This window comes from Odontesthes bonariensis, chromosome 9 (assembly GCF_027942865.1).
Source record: "Odontesthes bonariensis isolate fOdoBon6 chromosome 9, fOdoBon6.hap1, whole genome shotgun sequence".
Taxonomy (NCBI): domain Eukaryota; kingdom Metazoa; phylum Chordata; class Actinopteri; order Atheriniformes; family Atherinopsidae; genus Odontesthes; species Odontesthes bonariensis.
The window spans coordinates 34,017,693-34,040,039 of NC_134514.1; the positions used below are offsets into that span (position 1 = coordinate 34,017,693).

The following is a 22,347-nucleotide window of genomic DNA, read 5'->3' on the forward strand; positions in this document are numbered from 1 at the left end:
TCGCGTTTGGACTATTGTAATAGTCTGTTTTCATGTCTGAACAAAAAGGAGCTGTCTCGCCTGCAGTTGGTGCAAAACTCTGCTGCGAGAATTCTGACCCGCTCAAATAGGAGGACTCACTTAACTCCTGTTCTTAAAGCTCTTCATTGGCTACCAGTTTCCTCTAGGATAAATTTTAAAATTTTGGATTTAACTTTCCGAGCATTGCATGGTCAGGCTCCACCCTACATAAGAGATCTGATTCAGTCTTACACCCCAGCTCTGGATCTGAGGTCTGTGGATCAGAATCTTCTGATGGCGCCACGCACGCGTTTCCGGACCAGAGGAGACCGATCCTTCCAGGCTGCTCCCAGGCTTTGGAACGATCTTCCGCTCTCTCTGCGCTTGATGGAGTCTGTTGACGCCTTCAAAAGGCAACTTAAGACCTTTTTATTTGTTCAGGTTTTTTCTTAATTTTCTTAATTTTCTTAATTGTCTTGGGCTGCTATGATTGTCACTGAGTTGCTTTGGCCTTTTTAAACTTGTACTTTTATGTACTTCTTAACTGTGTTTTTTCTATTGTACCTGTAAAGTGCTTTGTGACCCTGGTCTGTGAAAGGCGCTGTACAAACAAAAAATACTTACTTACTAAATGACAAAGAACACGAAGACATGTATTTTCTGTCATTCAGTTTACATCTTGCAGATTTTAGAAACATCTCAGATTACAACACAATTTAAACTGTCCTGCAGAATTTTTCGTTCTCCTGTTACACAGAGGACTGACATCCAGGACAAAGATTTGAAGAAATCTCAGTGGTTTATTGAGGAGTGTAGTGTCCAAAGATGAATCCAGCTACAGAAATACAGTGGATCCAACAGGCCAAAAAGCAAACAGATCTTATAAGAAACCAAGAGGCATCAAGTCAAAATAGCTCTCTCGAAAATCTGGATGTGCTGAAATCCAAGAGAGGAGGATGATAGGTTATAGCAACTTAGTCGTATTGATCCATGTCACTAGCAGTAACTTTTGATGTCAAAATTCAAGACTTGCACACCTTAAAACTATTAATATGAATGTCCTTAAACTGCCATAATCCAAAGTAAATACAAAAAGATACAAAAGACAGGATAAAAAAAATGTATTCTATTTCCTTACTCCTTGTTTATTGAAATAAATTACTGTACATCTTTTTCAAATTTATGGCTGTATTAATTTCTCTATTACGTCATGTGTGTATAACACACACAGTGGGGAAGCATAATGAAGCACACGGGAATGTAAAAACATGTGAAAAAGAAAACATGGAAATAAATGGGTGGGGTTATAAATCGGGGAGAAAGTGCAATGGGGAAATAATAGAGAAATAAATCCATCTATAAATAAAAAATATTTACAATGATTTACTTTAAAAACTACATTGCAAACTTGACAATAAAATACATTAATAAACAAGTTTAGGAGAAAATATAAGGAAATGTATAGAAAAAAAATTATAATGAAAAATGAAATCAGTAAAAAAAAATGGAAAAGTAAATAAACAAGGGTATTAACACATTGTTCAGTTAATAAAGTTGGAAATTAAATCAAGACTGGTCTATTTTTCCATTCTTTAGATTAATTGTAGCTTTTTTGGGTTTATTTAAGAAGCATTTATTGCCATATTCATTTATTGATTTCCATCCATCCATCCATCCATTTTCTATAACCGCTTAATCCGTCAGTCGGGTCGCGGGGGGGCTGGAGCCTATCCCAGCGGTCAATGGGCGAGAGGCGGCGTACACCCTGGACAGGCTGCCAGTCCATCACAGGGCCACACAGAGACAAACGAGGCAAACACTCACACTCACTCCTAAGGACAATTTTAGAGACACCAATTAACCTAACATGCATGTTTTTGGACTGTGGGAGGAAGCCGGAGTACCTGGAGAGAACCCACGCATACACGGTGAGAACATGCCAACTCCACACAGAAAGGCCCCAGCCGGGAATTGGACATGGAACCCTCTCGCTGTGAGGCGACGGTGCTAACCACCACACCACCATGCAGCCCCATTTATTGATTTATTATTATTAATTTTTTTAATTATTTAAATTTTTTTTTTAATTTTTCATTTATTTTTGCAGTTTCAGCCCTTCATACACTGATAAAAAGGAAACAGGTTTAATAATTTAATTTAATAATGAAAATAAAACTGTAAATCTCGACACTTCAGAGGGTACAAACATCTCAGAAATGCCTTGTTGTTCACAGTTAAGCAGAATTCACAGACATTTACGTTAAATGTAAGTACTTTGAGTAATGACTGAAGGCTGCAGAGACAAACAGGTATTTAAACTTATTTAGACAATTTAAAATGAGTCCGGACAAGCAGCAAGACCACCGCTGACTGAAAACCAAAAGTGATTAGTACCTAAGAGACAAACAAATCAATAAAATATCAGGGATGGTTGCAGGAATATTGGTGCTGTGAACCACGTGTCTTTTTGGAAAACTGCACAACACGTAGTCTTGAGGAAGAAGGACAAAAGTGCATCTTAATATGACCCATCACATAAAATCAATTTTGGAATGAAACATTAAAGATCATACTGTAGTTGCACTTCTGCTCTTATTATTATTATAACTGCTTTATTCCAAGCTAATCAAATGGAAATGCAATAGACTGTTTTGGCTCCTTTACTGATGAGGCACTTTTTGATGTTAAGACATAAGGAAGGACTTTTGAGAACTTTCAGCAGCTTCTTTTTCGTACATTTGATCAGTTTGATGGTGTTGAGCTTAAACTGCTACAAAGTTCACCTCACTGTGCCTTCTGGTGCTTGATAGGAATACAAGTAATGGAGATGAAAAACAGAAAGCGTTAAATAAGTAAGCATTCTGGATTCATGCCACCGTACGGTTTTCTTTCATTTATCCTAAAAAGGACTGTGGCCATTAGTTCTACATTAGTAAATCTAGTGTGATTGCAGATGGTGACGCTCACTGGCTCTCAGTGTGTAAGGCACACTTCAGTGAACATGTCGGGAAGGGGAGTGTTTCAGAGGTCAGTGGTGATGACAGGTGTGACGCCATGAATGAGAAGCGTGGGTCCCAAGTCCTGAGTAAGCAGCTCCAGCTGATGTAGATAAGAAGTGTAGCGGCGCGTGTCAGCTGGGGGGCGTGGTAAGTACAGAAAACGCACAGCTGGTGGTGGGCGGGCCTGATCCAGGATCAGCTTATTGACAGCTGACAGGTAGTCATCTGACAGACGGGTGGCGTTGCTCGGAAAGCTGTTAACGTAGTCGTCTTCATTCTCCTCCTCGTCGGCCCGCTCTGTCTTCTCGTCGATCGTGGAATCTGGAGACTCTGACTGCTGCCTCTTGCTCCAGCTGCCTTGGCGCTGCCAGTGTAGTGACACCACCTGGTCCCAGGGCACAGGGTAGACGTGAGCTTTGATCCTTAAATCTTTCAGCAGTTGCCCTAGCTTCTGCTCGGAGCCCCTAACACTGCGCCCCTCCTCCACGCACAGGAAAAGACGCAGCGTAGCTTTGCGCCAGGCTCTCACCATGTTTAGAATACATGCCAGTTGGAGCAGAAACAGAGAGCAGGTATCAACGTAGCTGCAGCTGTCGGGCCGCAAGAGGTTCACTGGCCAGACGTCGACAAACACAGCTCCCTTCCCTGGAGAGGAGGAGGGTGGTGAGAGAACCTGGGTTCGGTCAAAGTTGTTGAAGTATCGAGCTAGGACCACATTCTTAAGCATCTTCATGGCATCAGTAATTATCGCCACATACTCCTGGGGCCCTAGAACCTTTCCATCCCCAAATTCACCATAATCCTGTCTGTCTCTGGACCCCCGCAGGGAGGCAAAGTGGAAGAGAGGAGGTTGCTCCAGCTCCTGGGAAGGGCTCAAGGGATCTGTGGACTGACTGGGAGACAGGGAGGGATCAATCAGCTTGTCCTCTGGAAGACAGTCGTCATAGAAACCAAGAACCAAGGTGTTTGGACGCATCCCACCTGAAAGAGAGAAAAGACAGACGACACAAATAATTAGATGATGGGATTTGTTCAAATCTAATGAGTATGTTTTTCTTCATCTTCATCATTGGATCACACTGTCACCAACTAGATTTACAGACTGATTCAAGCACAGAGAGGGCGACTTTGTATTGGTGCATTACATAACAATCATACAGGCACTCTGCTGCCAATTCAATGAAGAAGTCAAACATCAGCTGACAAAGACCTGAATATGAATCAGAGAGCAAAATTAAGGCATTCTGATCTACAATATGTTTTTATTGTCAGTTAAAGCTTAGTTGACTATTAGGGGGAAGCCTTAATTTTGACCCATTTAAGCCTTTGAAATTTTTAAATGAATTTACTCGTCAGAACTAGAGCTGAACATATTTGAAAGACATGGAGTGAGTGCACCAAATTAAATTGAAGTGGCAGCTAAATCTGAATGAACTAAATGAAGTGGTTGAAATGGCAAGTCAAAGCAGAAGGACTGAAAGGAATATAAGTCCTAATTGATGACTCAGACAAAGGAAACAAAGTGACTGCACAAGGTTGGAGTGGTTGTTATACTGTAGGAAGTGTTCTGAGTGGAGCTCCATTTGAGCACTGAATGCACGTTAACAAGAGTCCTTACAGAGACCTGAAGTGACAAAAATGTGATGTTCAGCCACAGGAGTCTTTCTGGAGTTCCTGCTCAAAAATGGATTTTGTCTTTATTCACCATGCCAAGTATCACAGAGTCTTAAATGCGTTTCATATATTTGTAGTTAGTTTTTGCCTGTTTTGAGTACAGTGAACCCTCGCTATAACGCGGTTCACCTTTCACGGTCTCGCTGCTTCACGGATTTGCATCGTGCATTGTGTTCTGCATTCTGATTGGCTAAACAGTCTCTCCGCTTCTTCTCTACCTGTGTGTCAATAACGTTGCGGTTTAATATGTACACGTACACGTTCATTACAGTTCTCAAACATAATCGATGGTGGCATGTCGGTATATAAAAATCTTTTTGCCCAGAAGAAAAAAAAAGAGCGACAACAACTACCGATAACTGTTCTTCTCTGGAAAAAACACACCTGCACCGCAAGCGTTAGAAGAAAAAAACGCTACAGAGCGGAGTCAGGATGCAGCAGCTCAGTCAGAAGAGCAGTGAAATACACGCGAGTCACTATTTGTCCTACTGTACTTTGTATTTCTTTTCATAATCAATTTTCATTTTCTCCCGTTCTAATCCAATGACTCGGGTCGCGGTGGGGCGGTGCTGATCTCCGCAATTTGAAGCCTTCAGTTCGTATTGATGATTAAAATGATTATTTTACAGTACAGTAGTTATTTGTTTAAAAAAAAAAGTTTATACAGTACTTTTATTTGTTAAACAACTGCTTGGGCCTGTAAAAAGGTTTTGTTCTTTGGTTTCAATGTATTATGGAGTATTTCATTGTATAATAATTGTAAAAAAAAAGTAAAGGTTACTACCTCACGGATTTCGCCTATCACGGGTTCTTTTTGGAACGTAACCCCCGTGAAAAACGAGGGTTCACTGTATTAATAGAAAAGTGGCAAAGACAGCTAAATTATTGGTCAAGATACATAATATCACTCGTCTGATCTTTAAAAATAAGCGTGGAAGAGATTATTGGTGCTGGTTGTGTTAACCCATTTAGGCCTAAGACGTCTGGAAAAGAATGCCTGTAAAACCTATGGGCGATTTCAGAAAGACCCCCTAAAACCTGAAGTTTTCTGGAAATTCAGCAATTGTGTCAACGCCTACTAAATGATTGATTTCTCAGCCTCTGTAGCAGATAGAAACCAAATTCAAAAAGTATTTGAGAGCTTACACCTGTGGCTTTCTTTGGAAATTGAGTTTATTTACATACACCTTCACGAAAATAGAAAATGTAAAAAGTAAAGTGCAGGAACAGCACTATTTTCAATAAAAAAAACAGTAATAAAATAAAATAAAAAGTAAAGTGCAGGAACAGCGCTATTTTCAATTAGAAAACAGTAATAAAATAAAATAAAATTTAATTTTATATTTAAATTATTTATTTATCTATTTATTTTATCGCCAGTAATCTCTTCGTACTGGCAGCACAAGGAGTCCATACACATTCCAATAAACGTTTTCATCTCCGGCACAGTTACGTGTGACCACCTTGCCATCTTTGCTCGAGCTGGAGTCTGATGTACCTGGTCACTGTATCTATTCGTCTCGGAAACGAGATGCGCCCAAAGCTCCTCAGTAAAAATATGATTAAATGCCTGCAACGGTGTGGCATCTGCAGGTAAATCGACTTTCACCACTGGTGTGCGTTTGAAATCTCTCCGTCGATTACTGTGGTAATTGTCAGTCTTCCACTCACATTCAAACCCTTCAAAATCATCCTCACCGTTATCGTCATCCTCAAAAATATGTGCTAGCCATAAATCTCCATCAATTGGGTCAGCACGTTCGTCAGCATCATCAAAGCCAAGAAACTCCTCACAATCGCTCCCGTCTGAAATGTCTTCCCACTGAAAGTCCTCCATGCTTGGTTAGATGAAACTTAACTTTTTTTTTTTTTTTTTTTCGATGTAACCTAACTTCAAAACAATGACACGAGGAACATGACGACACTCTCACGTGTCTATTATAATGCATTTCATTGGCGCAGAGGGCAATAATTGGTGCAAAACAACCTTATACATGAAAAAAGACGTGTACGCTTTCCCGGCCTTAAAGGTAGAATAACGCAACAGTGCCCCCGGCTTTAAAGGTAGAAATGCGGCAATGCTTTCCCGGCCTCAATGGGTTAATGGTCATTTTCAATACTGCTTAGTGTGGACTGTTGCTAGGGGTGTAATGGATGTTCAGGTAACAATGCATGCCACTACTCTGAGGAACAAGATCTGTGTTGCCATTAAGGCAAAATGTTTAAAGGACTCTTAATTTGACAGGCTGTAGATCGGTTCCGGGAGTTTGAGGTCATTTCCTGTAGATCGGAAAGCAAACAATCTGAATGTATGCACGTGAAATCCATCTGCTGCCAGCACTAGAGGCAATTTCGTAAGTACAAATTCATGATTAGGTTAATAAGTTAATATTAAAACACTATTTAAAAAGGAAAGATTACACTTAGTTACCACATTCTATTTACATATATTTACATGTATATTTCATTACAAGATTTTTGCTAAAACAGTCAAACTTTATTCTTTTGTTACAGTTTTCACTCATGTCATGTAAGATGATTATTGGAAGCCATAGTAAACAACAAGAAAATGCTCATTACGACTCAACGTCTTTTTGCATCGGAGTTAGCTGGTTGTATAGCTACAGTTGCTACATTGCAGTGAGGACAACACAAGATCCATGAGCAGAAATCATCCTAAAAATCTTTACAATGTACAAATATCTCGATGGCAGCTAAAATCACAATATAATATAAAGACTGACCCAGTCCTGAGATGAAGAGGAGATGCTGGACACCATGACGAACAGAATCTGCCAGTGTCAGGTTTACAAAGGCTTTGATGTTTAGTTGGTCCACCAGGGACAGCCAAGAGTCATACTGGGCCTGCAGGGGGTCTGATGGTAAATGGTCTATGAGTGAGGAAGAAATAAAGCGGTAAGAAACATGGTTCCACATCAGCGTGTTTACATTCCAAGAAAGTGAAAATGAGTACGGCAGAAAAAAATCTAGAGGGAGCGTGTCACAGAGAAAAGGACTAAAGCACAAAAGCACAAACAACGTGCAGGCAGAAAGTGAGAGCAAGGAAAAGATACAGGTAGGTGGGCGATCAATCATCCCCAAAAACATCAGTTTGTATGTAGAAAGAATGCCCAGCTATGTTAGAACCTCTTCAGCTCCTAACATGATTGTTTCCATGGCTCGATGGGTAATCTAGTCAGCTTTATGGAAAACATTCGGTGGCCCAAAAGGGTCAACGCAATACAAAAGCCGCAACACGAATGCAAAAGTCACAACACATGAGCCGTAACAGAGGTTACGCGACAACAGAAGTGAGAGAGAAATCCAAGAAGTTTGAGAACTAAGTGAGACACTGATGTCAGATAATGTTCATCAATGTGCTATTAGAAATGAGCAAAGTTGTTGACTTTGGTGTGTTTATGGAAGGGCTATTGGAGGCCTAGGGGTGGGGTTAGGACCCCAACGCTGCTCACTTCTGCTGTGGCTTTTGTACTCGTGTTGTGGCTTTTGAATTGCGTTGACCCTTCTGGGCCACCGTACAAACAGCTGTGAGAATGAAATTATATAAAAGTTAGGAGGCCAATGTGGAAGTAGCTTGGAATCCTTCAAATCCACTTCTGTGTTATTGTGTAAATGAATAGCTCCTTCTTATCAAGACCAAGAGGTTTGTTAAGTGAGAGAAGAGCTCTTCTTAAACACATATTACATTTTTTTTTTCACTGTGCAACTTTCAAGAGAATTCAGATTCTGTAGTAGTCATTCAGGGCTGGTCATGGCTTCCCACCTCTCCACAAGCCATTTACAAGATGCTTTAAAGACACTTGAAAAGACAATCAATGACCCTGCAACTTGAAAATATGAAAGTGTGTGATGGTGTGTGTGTGTGTGTGTGTGTGTGTCAACGTTTTTCTAAAATAAGCAGCAATAGATGAGCCAATGTAACAGAGAACAATGTAACATTCTAAGAAAGTCACTTCGCAACTTCAGTACATCAGAACTGCTCAGCGTGAAGCTTCTGCCGTCACATGCAGGCTCAGGACGGGGATCCAATCAAAGAGGTTTTAATGTGATCGCTCGGGTTCCTTAGCAGGGCAACTTTTTTAAATTGGCATAATCCGAGTTGGACTAATTTAGATTTAATAAATCAAGTTTTCACTGGACTATGATTGGATCACAATAAAATTGATCATAATTGGCTTGAATTGGATTGTATCTTTGAACTGCCCTGAGATGACATTTGCTGTTGTTTGATTCCATATAAATAAAACTGAATTGAAATGAATTCTATTCATTCATGTACTCCACACACATTTTGAACCAGTTCCATCTGAAAACACTTAAAGTTAAAGTGGATGTTTTGTTTTCCAGTAAAGATAAATATAATTTTTTTTGTAGCAATCATGTTTCAGGCACAAACGAGCTTTAAGTGTTTTCACTGCTTGCCAAAAAAATAAATTGTGATCATGTTAAACTGGTAAAACACTTTTATCCCATCAAGATCTGTCATTTATTTAGCATATAGTCATTAGCCTCCCAATCACGCCACACTGATTTACGGGAGAAGGATCAAGACAAAAAGAAAAAGGCTGCTGTGCTAAATTTTAGTAACCTCACCAAGGTCTCCAAGTTGGACATGTCCCAGCACGTAGAGGCCACTCTTCTTGATGTCATTGATGAAGGTGACGAGGCCCACGCTGCTGCGAGGGTTGGAAACCATCAGAAGGACCTGAGGTCTCCAGAACTTGACGTGGTCCTTCCTTACGTCCAGCATCAGCAAGTACTTACGCACCTTCAGGCAGGAAGAGAGATATGTGAAAAAGCTGCTTTTAGGAGAGTGTACTAAACCTGTGGCCTAAACCATAAGTGCATAATGGAGTTTCCCTCAAACAGAGAAGTATATGTAGTCTGCTTTAAATATTCACATTCTCAGTGTATGGAGCTGACTTAACCTGATTTTTTAAAATTAAATAATTTATTCATTGTTAAAATATATGTGTGGTTCTAGATTGATCTTAAGTAATTTATGGCTGCATTAATGCAGGAGTTTCATTAAACAAACAGAAAATAGCCATACATGTCTTGAACACATTTGCAGTGTTTAAACATAACATTAAAACATACATGCATTAAACACGCAGAAAGGTACGTAACTTTTAGTGATCATCAGAGGAGAGTACATTCTGCAACTTGTAATAAACTGTAAAATGAGTTTAATATCTGAATGATTTGAAAGAATTAAACCAGTTTAGAAGCTATTTTTTTTATCATTTGTTATACTGACATTTATTCAAAAGTGTATAGCACAATAAGCTCATGACTGGAAAGACACTGGACTGGACAAAATAATGAACTACTGAACCTACTACAAACAGTCTACAAATATATCAAAGTGGTTTCCCTCTCACTGCAGGGTTTGATTTGTAGAGACAGAGTTTCAATGACTAAATCAAATTTAGCTGCACATGATATTATAGATGTTCAGAGTGCTCCCTCCCACCACCACCAAACACTAAAAATGAAAATGGGTACTTTTGGAGCTTGAAAAAAGATTCTAAAACTCCATCAAGAGGGTAATTCAACTCAGACTGTGGCAGAAGATGTTGGTTGTTCCTAGTCTGCTGTGTCCGAAATTCGGAGCAAGACCAAAGAAAATGGGATGCTGTAAAAGGAAAAACATGCAGGTCGACCGAGGAAGACGTCAAAGATACGGAAAACTCAAATTATGTCTGAAAATGTTCAACAAAAAAAAAAGAAGAAAAAATGGGCGGAAACAGAAGTCAATGTTTGTGAGTGAACTGTAAGAAACCAGCTGAAGGAAATGGGATAAAAGTAAACCATCACTAACACCTAAAGAGAAGAAGACCAGGTCACAGTGGGCTGAAGAGAAGCAGTCATGGACTGTGGATGGTTGGATGAAAGTGATATTCAGAGATGAATCACCAATCTGCTTTGGACAAGGAGATGATGCTGGAACTTTAGTTTGGTGCAGGTCCAATGCATTTATCCAAATGCACTGGTCCAAGGTCCAGTGCATTTAACACAATTCAGCCTGATCTGCTTCGTCTGAAACTCCAGAAGACTCAGGTGGAGGCCTCAACAATCACCTGGATTAATGACTACCTGACAAACAGACCACAGTTTGTCAGACTGAAGAATTGTGTGTCCAACCAGGTGATCAGCAGCACAGGAGAACCACAGGGGACTGTACTCTCACCATTCCTTTTCACTCTGTACACTTCAGACTTCCAGTACAAGTCAGACTCCTGTCATCTACAGAAATATTCAGATGACTCTGCAGTGGTCGGGTGTATCAGAGATGGACAAGAAGCTGAGTACAGAGAGCTGGTGGACCGCTTTGTGGCATGGTGTGGGAACAATCATCTCATCTTGAATGTTAACAAAACAAAGGAGATGATTGTAGATTTCAGGAGAAACAGGGTCAGATCAAACCCTGTTTCCATCATGGGAGAAGAAGTAAATAAAACCAAATGGTCCGTTTCACGTAGCAGGTTTAGTGAAAACTCTGAGTAGGTTAACCCTGAAATGAGGGAAACCCTGAGTTTTCCGTTTCACAAAGGGAGGTAACTCAACCCCGAGAAAGAGGGGTAACTCTAGCCTGTTTCACAAAGAGAGGTAACTTAACCTCACGGTCAGTTACCGGAGTAACAGACTCTCTGAACCTAACCTGGTCGGGACCAGGTTTTATTCAAGAAACCTTGAGTTTCTTTCTGTCTCCGCCCTCTTTCAGCCACACACGCCATTTGATTTCCTCATTCATTCAGTCAGCAGAGCGAGTTCTTCTACTTCTAGAAGTCCATTAGGCACAGTAGGAGGCAACTTTTTTCACGAACATGTCCTTTTGACAACGACCCCGTGGATGAAGGTGCAGCATTATTGCGCAGAGAAATAAATATTCGTCGGAGATGGTTATCAGACCGCGCGGGACCATCAGAATGTGTTGGGACAAAAGAAAAAAAAGACATAAAAGACAAATAAATATTTGTATGAATAGGCTTAAAAAAGACATATATAGGCCTATTATATTTTATAAAGGCACTCGTGTGTGGGGGGTGGATTCCCTCCGGGGATTCCCTCAGCTGCCACTATCCTCCCGTTAGAGGTGGTGGCCACCACCCGTTTTACGGTCATCTGCCTTCTTTCTGTTGGCTCAGTATAAGTCTGTGTTAGTTTAAATAGGCTTAATTATTTAACAGAACATGATATAGATGATGACTCTAAATTGTCCTTCGGAGTGACTGTGAGTGTGTATGGTTGTTTGTCTCGTTTGTCTCTGTGTGGCCCTGTGATGGACTGGCGGCCTGTCCAGGGTGTACCCCGCCTCTTGCCCATTGACCGCTGGGATAGGCTCCAGCCCCCCCGCGACCCGACTGACGGATTCAGCGGTATAGATAATGGATGGATGGATGATATAGATGAGAAGACATAGTTTATGTGTGTGAAAACAGCATTATGTTGGGAATAAAATAACTGCACAGTCAAATAGCCACTTAGTATTTATTTTACAGTGTAAAACATGATCAAAATGAGGTACCTCCATGCCGAGGTCTCACCTGTTTGAACAATGTTTTTATATTTCATCTTAAACTGCTGCCAAGTGCGCTTCTCCCCTGCGGGATTGCACCTAAATGAAATAAATGAATGGGCTACCATTCAAGCAGTTTCCCTGTAATATTATTGTGATTGCAAAGGACTACATTTAAACTTACACTTTTGCAGCAGCAGCGGTGTTGCACTTATTTCTAAAAACGTATTGAAACTCGCCGTATGAGCGCATTAAGATTTCCAATTCGAGGTTGGTGAAAAACGTAGCCCCTCCTCTTCCCCGTTGCCAAGGTGACTCGTCGAATCAGGGCTCCATTGATGCTGGCTTTTTAAAGTTGTGGTGCACGCGCTAAACTCAAGGTGAACTTACTCAGAGTTGATTAACCTCACTCAAATCAGCGTTTCTGGAACCGAAAACTCAGGGTTTTCTATCTCAGAGTAGATCAACTCAGAGATCAGGAATAGACTCAGAGTTGGTTGAACCTGCTACGTGAAACGGACCCCAGGCGTTTTTGAAAGCACAACAGTGTAATAATTGCACCAATTACCTAATCTCAAGAGACGTCCACTATCTTAAGACTAAAGGGGAGACCCCCAACCCCGTCAAAGAAAAAAATAGGAAAAACGACAGCAACTCAAGAGAAATGCTTACAGGTCTTGACAAAGCATCGCAAAAGAAGAAGCCTACTCGCTGGTGGTGTCCCTGCCTTCCAGCCTTCAGGCAGTTACTGCCAAAAAGGGACTCTTAAAAATTTGCATTTTGTTTGTGCTTTGTCAGTATGCCTGATTACAACAAAGCCTCTGATCGTAGGGCACTGTAAAAAAAAAAAAAACAACAACAATCAGACAGTTTTGTTCTAGCCCTTCAATCAAAGCTCGAAGTCTGCTCTTTGTTTCACTGTGATTGTTTCATTTTTAACAGTGCAGGCAGCGCAAAGGCAAAAATCATCTGCTATCACTGAGCTCCACAACAGCAACTAAATCTACTTGGTTTCCCCAGGTAGACTGCATAACTGGGTGCTGTAACCTCATGGATTCTTGTCTTTGCTGTAACTTCACATTTACCAAACAGACACAAGGCTGGTATTGATTTTCTCATCTAACGCCAAGAAATCTATTCAGTTCTCTTCTTGGATGTTAAACTATTCCCTTTATACCACCGACTCTCAAGACAACCTTGTGTATGTGCGTCAGTCTTATATGTATGCATGTACAGTATCCACAGGAACAGATTACAGCCGTAATCAACATTCCATTAAAGGCAGGGTAGGGGATCTTTTTCTGGAACATTTTTTTACATATTGCTTGAAATACTCTTCACACCCCCATTGCAACCAATTAATTAAAAGTTTTGACACAAATATGAAAAGTTTTAGTGGCCTCTAGAACGTACAATCTAGGAAAAACAGTATCCAATCATTGTGAACGGTCCGTTCACAATGATTGGATACTGATGCCGTCTATCAAACTGCAATCTGCTCCTCCCTCCCCCTCCCCCTCCCCCTCCCCCCTCCTTCCCCCTGTGCGCGTACCCTGCTCCGTGAACGAAGCTTGGCAGGAAGCTAAACTAGAGCCAGCTTGGCTAGCACCTAGCATTGTTAAACGTATAGTTAGCATAAACTAAATACTAAATACGGCAACGATCGATGCTTGCTGTCAGAACAGCGCTCGTGCACCTTCGTGCTCGTGCGCGTTCATGTACTCTAGAGGCGTGCCTTGGGGGGAAAGTGAAGAAAAGGGTTGGGACTTTTTACCTGTGTATTTTCAAAATGCAGCTTCGCTGGACTCAAAATCCAGGATCTCCTACCCTACCTTTAAGACCAAAAACCAAAAGGTTTGTGTGTGTTCGGATACATGAGCATGTTTAAGTGTTTGTTAGTTGTGCACATATGTGTCATTCAGATTGTCAGCGTGACAAATGTGCCTGTGTGCTTATAAATGTACATTTAAATGCCAGTGTGTATTAATATGTATTACAAAGCATAGCACAACAGGATCAGGATTCTCGTGATTCTCGCATCAAGGAAACCAAACATTAGATCTAAAGCTGTAATACACATGGGATGATTTAACACTCACTTTATAACCCTTGTTAGAATGGATAAATGTCTGATTCAGCGATAAGATGTCACCACGTTAAAGCTGCAGCTGACAGATTCTATGCACTGAGAGAGGAGGAGGAACAGTTTGTATGAATGCTGTTTTTTAGGCTTCTGCCTTTTGAGTACATCGTTTCTTATTAAAACACGGGGAAACATGGGAAGACTTTCATCTCTGACTAATACAGCAGGAATGTGATCTGAAGTAGAGTCAGTCGTTGCTTCACATTCAGGTTAAGGTGGGTGGTAGAGCCTCAAGTGTAGCCAATTAAAGAGCTGACACTTTTTTAAGACACATTCCTTAAACGAAGGAGCGTCGCTTCAGAATGACAGAAAATAGTCAGCTGATGTATTTTATTGGCTAGTGGGAATGATACGGCGTTATTTAAACAACATTAGAACAACAACATTCGTCTTGTGTTTCAATTCCTCTTCAGGATTTAGCCTAAAAAGACACCAAAAATCATCCCATACTGGCAGTCTTAACAACACAAGTTCAGCTCCATTTCCTGAAGCTGCTGAGTGTGTCAACAAGGCTATTCTTCAAAAATAAAGATACAAACAACATTATTATTACCATCATAATCACCACAACTGTTGCTGGAAAAGAGAAAAAGTAGGTTCCAGAGGCAACGTCCAACTGCCTTCACTCATCTTATCATCCATCTCTCTTTATCTCTCCATTTCCCCGTCTTCTCATCCATCAGGCTATCATCATTTCAGTGCTGTTTCTGTCTCATCCATCACATAGCTTCTCACGCACCCATCCCCTCTCCCTGCTCATATTCTGCACCCCCATTCTCTTCTCATGATACAAATCAACATTTCTTCCCTCCATTTGTCTTTTTCATCCCTCATTTTCTCTCCTGTTGACCACCTTCTATCTCCAGCTGTGTTTCTTTGTTGCGATGAGCTGTTGTGTCTTTTTGTCTCAGTTTCAATGTCACCCAGATGGCACAGACCAGGTTCCCTGCTGCAGGCAGGATTAGAAACTATTGGCCGGGGGAGGGAGTGGTGGCAAAACGAGAGAGCTCATTTATAAAATGAGTGTAAAATCATTTTAGGGCTTACATTTAAAGTTCATGGAAATGATTTATTACCTAATAAACACATTACACACAATATATATTCATATAATATATAAACAGTTACACGGCATACTCACTGTGCTAAATGAATGCCTAATAATCTGCTTGACTTCAACACTAAATTAAATGAGTTAATAACTGCTGTTTGTAACTGTCCATGAGTATAGACCAACAAACAACAAAGACGCATTTTCTAGCAGGTTCTGACCCAGAGTACCAGAATGTTTTGCCTGCACTGCAATCAAGTACCTATCAGTATGCACGAGCATTTTATCAATACTGATGTGCTTTCTTTCTATCAATACTCACCAGTGCTCTTAATGATAGTCTTTCTTTATGCACTTGGATTAAAATTGCACAGGTGTGCTTAAAGTGTGCTTTATCCATTTACCATGTCATAACTACCGATTTATTACCCCTCATTCATGATAATTTATCATTTGGATAAACAAAAAAGCTTAACTAAATATGTGTGTGAGAAATATACTGATATATGGCCGTCTAGATGCAGATCACCCACACAGAAGCTCACTTGCTAAAGGAACACTGTGTAGGATTTAGGGTCATCTGATGGTGAGGGTTGTAGATTGCAACCAACAGAACGCCCTGTGTCTCACCGTCCTTTCAAAGGTGAAGGATAATCAACTATGGTCACTGGAAAAAAGCAAACCTCGTAAAAAGTCCTCTCCAGAGCCAGTGTTCAAGGTGTGAGATTCTCCTGTTCAGCTAGCTTCTAAACCAGTCCAGGGTAACTGGAGTCGACACAATGTCAAACAATGTTAACATCTGGAAAACTACACAAATAGGCTAAATATTATTGAATCCTAAGCCAGTCATTGTTAGACTGTAAGATTCAGGGAAAAGGTGAATCAACAAAAAGACTAGCAGTGACAGCAGCAAAGCCATTCTGACTGATCTGGTCCAGAGAACCCATCTTAAAGCCAATCCTCTGAGACCATTTTTATCTATCCTGATAATGTTTGGAAGGGATTCCAGGGATAGTCATTTAGATTTGTGGAGTGAGAATGTCTCACTATTGTGACTGGCATCTCAGAATGAGAAAAACTCTGAGAGGGGGGGAGATGAGAAAAGAAGGGGAGATGAGGAGGAAAAGCACAATAAGTTAAGTGGCCATAATAATGTTCTGCCTTCAGACGAGCGACTGGAAAACAGAGTCAACTTCACCCTCCCTGCCCATAACCCCTGCCTGCAGCCTTGGCAACGGCTCCACTCGGCTGAGAGCACCTCCTGGCAACAGTGGCCCCTCTCCTTGAGAGCAACAGGCTCGCCAGACAGAGGACACGAAGAGTTACATGATGGAAAGCTCTGTGTGTGTGTGTGTGTGTTTGTGTGTGTGTTGTGCCATAAATGAAGAGAGCATTGCTGTGGGAATACATGCAGATGTATGTGTGTGTGTGTGTGTGTGTGTGTGTGTGTGTCTGGTAAGCCTGATATAAACTTGATAGATAGCTGCTACTGCAATGACGAGGTATAATGTGTATAAAAGTGAAAAAAAGAGAGGGAGTATGTGTGTGTTTGTTAAATGGAAAGTGATTGGTTAAGGTAGAGGCTATGGAGAGCAGTGTGTGTGTGTGTGTGTGTGTGCATCTCTATAAACATGATAGAACGATTGCTTGGCAGAGTAACAGGCTCTTGTAAAGTAGAGAGGATGAGATTTTAGTTGCTATAGTAATGACAGGGCAGTATTGAAAGCGTTCGTCTGTGTGTGTTTGTCAGACCTGGTGGAAAATGAGAGCCTGGCTGATGTATCCCCAGCTGGAGGTGGGGCTGAGGTAGTGAATTAGCAGCAGCAAGAGCAGCATGAAGGCAATGCTGGCTGAGGCGTAGATGGCGTTGATTAGGAACATCATGACGACACAACCAATGATGCCCAAAACGCACGTATGCCAGGTGAAATACCGAAAGGTGGGCCTGGGAAAAAAAACAAGAGAGCAGAGAGGTGAATGCTACAATAGAAAAAAAATGTCTATTAGAAAAAAGAAAAGAAAAAAACTCTCAAAGAAACAAACAAAAAATGCCTAAATCTGATACTTCAGATGTGTGTGCGGAGAAGTTTTATTCTACTGGAACTGGAGAGATGAAGCCCAGAGCACAAAGAATGACAAAGTGTGAACTATTTAAATATTAATACAAAAAAGGATATTTGTATCTAAATTAGTTTGTGTGTTTTTAAATTATTATTAGTTGATAACTATAATTTGTTTTCATTTTCTGCAAATTGTCCTTTTTTAATTGCTTCTAAACAGGAACATTAGAGAAGAACTTTGAGGACATCTCTGTTTAAGTCACATTGCTTTCACACTGACATTACACTCTTTTTAAATCTCTTCACAGATACCCCTTAGTTTCTAAGGTTTACCCAATTCAAAATGTATATGTGGACTTTAGACAGTTTATTGCTCCACCCACACTAAAATGGACATTTCTGAGCATGGTCTGAGTTTGTGAAGTGAAACAATCTGAGTCACCTTCTGATAAGGCTCCAGTAAACATGGTGAATTTGCACATTTTAGTGAAGAAAAGCTTTTATTGTCTACTAGCTGGCATCTCACACCTCTGAAGAGACTTCCCAAAGTGTCAGCTCTTCAGAGAAAGGAAGATATCACAAACTACTAAGAAATTTAAATAAATAAAAACAAAAATGAAGGTTTTCCTCACATAATTTTCTGAGCCAATTTTGCACCGAAACTAGTGTGTTTAAACAGGTTTTCTAAACATGACTGTGCCCACTAAAAGAAGCTTATGAAAGCCTCCCACTGCGTGTTGCAGGAGGTTTGTTATTAGAGTGGTAAGGGCTAAATCATTCCAGTCCAGTATACCTCTACGTCCCAGACAACAGGCACATCACCACAACAGCATGAAGGGATGCGATTACACTGTATCCTGCAGGCTGCGTTTCAGAGAATCAAGACTTCTAGATTTAATCAGGCTTGTTTTCTACTTTTGACTAGACCACGGCTGCCAGCCCCATGCAGGGACAGAGAATAGGCTTCCAGCTGTCTTTATGACAAGTAAAATAACAAATAAAACATGTGTGCACCTCGGAGTTGTGTTGATGCCATGCCGATCTGGAGCCGATTAAAACCTGTGTTTACTGCAAAGTCACTGAATGCCGATTCAACATGTTCAAATTGTACTCAGGAGTCAGATGTTTGCTGGTCTTTGTAGGCTTTTGACTAGTGTAAAAAGATCTTTCCTAAATCGTTAAGGTCAAGCAAGACTCATTCAGACCATTACTGCTCACTGTTCTTATTCTATTGTTATGTTAATGTTTAGAAAAAGGCTTTACTTTATTTCAAAGAATTTTGACTACTTAAACTACATTTTGAAAAAACTCATCAAACTTTTCAACTATGTTTTTTTTGGCCGTAATTATTACTGAAACATTTTCTGAAATATCTCGACTCTAACCAAAATTGTATTGCGATCTCAGCATTTGATAAACCATCATTTAAAACTCAATGCTCCCCCACCCTCATTCGTTTACTAATGTATGACTTCACGGCAGCACCAAAGCAAATGTGAAGTCAATGCTGAGATGAGATCAATTAAAACAAACACCACACTGTTGTAGACCTCTCAGTGCATTAACTCCATTCACTGCACTAAGAGCTTACAAATGCGCGCATGTGTGTTTGTGTGTGTGCGAAAGAGCGAGAGTCTGTTTTTAAGTGGGAATGAGCTGGAGATTCACAAAGTTGCGAGCAACACACTGCGTGGAAGTGCTCACATTTTAGGAGGATCATGTAATTGACCCCAATTTCCATGTAATACCTGAAGCTGTGCAGATAAACAGCCATATAAATAGTCCTTGCTGTAATTAAACCACTGAACTAAAAGGAATGGGTAGTTAATTCACATTTAAGCATTAAACTCTTGGGGTGGTCCGTGGCATAGTGGGTTGAGCAGGCGCCCCATGAACAAGAGGCTATAGTCCTCGCTGCAGCTGGCCCCGGTTCGAGTCCCGCATCGGATGATCCTTTGCTGGCATGTCGTTCCCCCTCTCTCTGCCCCCTGCTTCCTGTCTCTCTTAACTGTCCAATCCATTAAAGGCATAAAAGCCCAAAAAAAGAATTAAACTCTCTTAAAAAAAGTAACAATGCACAGCAGCAGTGTGCAAGTGTAGAGGATGGTAGGGGAGGGTGAGGCTACCAAGAAGATTCAAAGAGGAGCAACAAAAACACATTAACAAGATGAAAAAACAATGAGGCAAAAGCCTCGTTTCCACTATGCAGTCCGGTACGGTACGGGTCGGGTCGCTTTGGGGTCAGCTTGCGTTCCCACTGTACAAAGGGGATCCTCAGGGGTGGTCGGAGTGCGTGCCGAAGCGTAAATAGCAAATAACAAATAACATCCATACTTTCGAACCACCTCCAAGCTTCTTCAGCTTAATGCGACACTGGCTCGCGGCCCGGTTGAAACCACTCTCTGCCATTTTTGTGGCAGAGAGTGGAAAAGCTGAAAAACATTTCCATTTCGCACAGCGTCATCGAGCTCCCGCTGCACAGCCTCCTCACCAACAACGGAGAGCAGAGCCTGGAACCGGTCCTGTGTGCTAGGTACCCCAAGCAGAAGGGTTACGAAAATGGTAACGGTACGGTACGCTTTCATGGTAATGGAAACACTGAAATATGCGAACCGTTCCGACCCGACCCGTACCGGACTGCATAGTGGGAACACTCCATAAGTAAGTAGTATCCTAAGTTAAGGAGGCGGAACAATGGAGCCAAACACAGGTGCCATCATACCTGTTTCCAGTATGATGGTGTTTGGCTTTGGCACTGCCTGCCACAGTGTGTCCAGCTTTTCTGTAGGGCTGCTCTTCTCTGCACTGCTGTTTTTGTTTTCTATTAATGATGTTTTAGCTGCTTTAGTTTATGATCGCCTGATGGTTTTATCAATCAAATCCTCTATGTTGGATCATCCTCCTGTCTCGGTGTTTCCCATTCTCTGTTCCCCGACCTCACAGACCACGGAGGAGTAGAGGGAAAAGAGCTGGGGCCTCATGTACAAAGACTTGCGTGGATTTCCTACTGAAACTTGGCGTACGCTCAAACCCAAATGCCCTCCAACGTCGGATGTACGAATCTGTGCGCACGCATTAATCCAAGCACATTTCGTTTGTACATCCCAATCAACGTGTAATTGAGCGCACATGTCGGAGCACCCGACTCCTCTCTGTCCACGCCCCTACTTAAATACACAAATCATATTTAAATGAGCCCTGCACCTGCGATTCCCTCTGTGTACGGTCAGAAAATAAAGAAAAAAGAATGAATAAGACGGGAAAAAAGAAGAACTTCACAGAAAGCGAGATATCGGTGCTACTTTCTGAAGTGGAGGCCCGCAAAAATGTGTTCTTTGGCACGCTGTCCTCCGGCATAAGCAGCAAACGCAAGAGGAGTGGGTGGGAGAGCCTGAGGCTGTCAATGCTGGGGGGTCTGAGAAGCCTCACAAGCAGAGGTGAAGAAGAAGTGGTCCGACATTAAGGTGGCTGTGAAGAAGAAGTGGTCCCACATTAAGGTGGAGGTGAAGCGGAGACTGGCTGCCCACCGCTGCAATGTGGCCAAAACAGTCGGGTGGGGGGGTGACCGACTCTGTTTAAACAGAGAGTCGGGGCAACAATGGGTGACACATGCTCTCTCATGGGGTGGTGGGAGCTCATGTGGGTGACTCTGATTACCCCCAAGCTAAATACCAATGTTTTTGTGTAACTCACAACAACGTGTTCATACAGTAACATGCAGAAGTGCGCCGGGGAAAAGGTGAGGCTGATTAAAGCATTTCACACTTTACACACAGGGTTATTAATATATGCCCACAGAGACGATCAGGGGCTTGTTAGAAATCTTGAACTGAAGTTTAACCAGCAAAAAACAGCAAGAAACTAACTTTAACCACCGACCATAATATTATAATGATGCTATGAAGACTGAATAGAAATTGGGGGCGCACATACTCAATGCGCGTCACAGGGAATAATATTAGGACAATTACAAGAATAAAGTTACTCACCAAGAAGCCAGCCATCACGCACAGTGCCACCTTGTAAATCTGTTCCCAACGAAGCTGTTACTCAGAATGTAGGGAATTTGATATACGTGGCTGAGATGCGGATAATTCGGTCCCACGCGGCTGGCTCGGCTCAGGGTAGACTGGCACAGTCCCAATCGGTTGGCCACCTGCCCCTGGAATGCCCCGGTTGGAACCCCAGTGTGCACATCACCTGTGAGCACAGGCAGCGCATGGCTCCTCGCTGTGTTGCGCTCCAACGCCGGCCGCAGCTTTGCGCACAGTTCCAGGAGGATTTCCCTCAAAACGGCTAATGAGTAATCAGTCGCCATCATATGCCAGCTAATCCTCTCTGTTGTAGCGAACACACGCTCTCTTTGAATTGCACCATTTGCAAAGTCTTCTAATACTTTTAAAGCAGCCATTGTTTTTAATGGTATGCATTGCACCACTTTGCGCTGCTTTTATATCCACTCGTGTAAATGGAGACACATGGGTGTATTAATTGTTTATCAGTATTAATTGTTCATCCATCTCAAATGTGCACATCACTGTCTGAGGACTAATTGTTTTCACATTTATTTATTATAACAGTTTCCCAACATCACCTTAGGTGTCGCCAAAGAATCAGCAGCTGCAGAAACGTGCGTACGCCAGCCCTGAAGCTGCCGTGAGGCACCGCACATTTCCACGGTCTTTTCGTTCTTGATATATCTGATCGTTGACGTGAAAAGGTGTGTACGCCACTATTTTGTGCATACGCACGCTTTGTACATGAGGCCCCAGGTGTCCAGGTGAAGCTCAGACTGTTCTGGAAGCCTGGAGTGGCTGGTAAACGATGTTGAGCGTTTCTGTGCTCAGACGATTTCCATGAAGGGGGCATTTTCTTCC

General features: G+C 41.6%; 1 protein-coding gene across 1 annotated transcript in view; it reads right to left on the minus strand.

The window, feature by feature from the left end:
• Positions 1–780: 780 nt before the first annotated feature.
• Positions 781–22,347, minus strand: part of LOC142388624 (solute carrier family 12 member 9) — an 82,802-nt gene continuing 61,235 nt past the window's right edge. The window contains exons 10-13 of the mRNA XM_075474096.1: positions 17,163–17,355; positions 9,288–9,462; positions 7,418–7,564; positions 781–3,980 (exon numbers count right to left, since the gene is read on the minus strand). Of these exons, the coding sequence (XP_075330211.1) occupies positions 3,022–3,980; positions 7,418–7,564; positions 9,288–9,462; positions 17,163–17,355 (1,474 nt within the window). The 3' untranslated portion in view covers positions 781–3,021. The remainder of the gene's footprint in view (positions 3,981–7,417; positions 7,565–9,287; positions 9,463–17,162; positions 17,356–22,347) is intronic.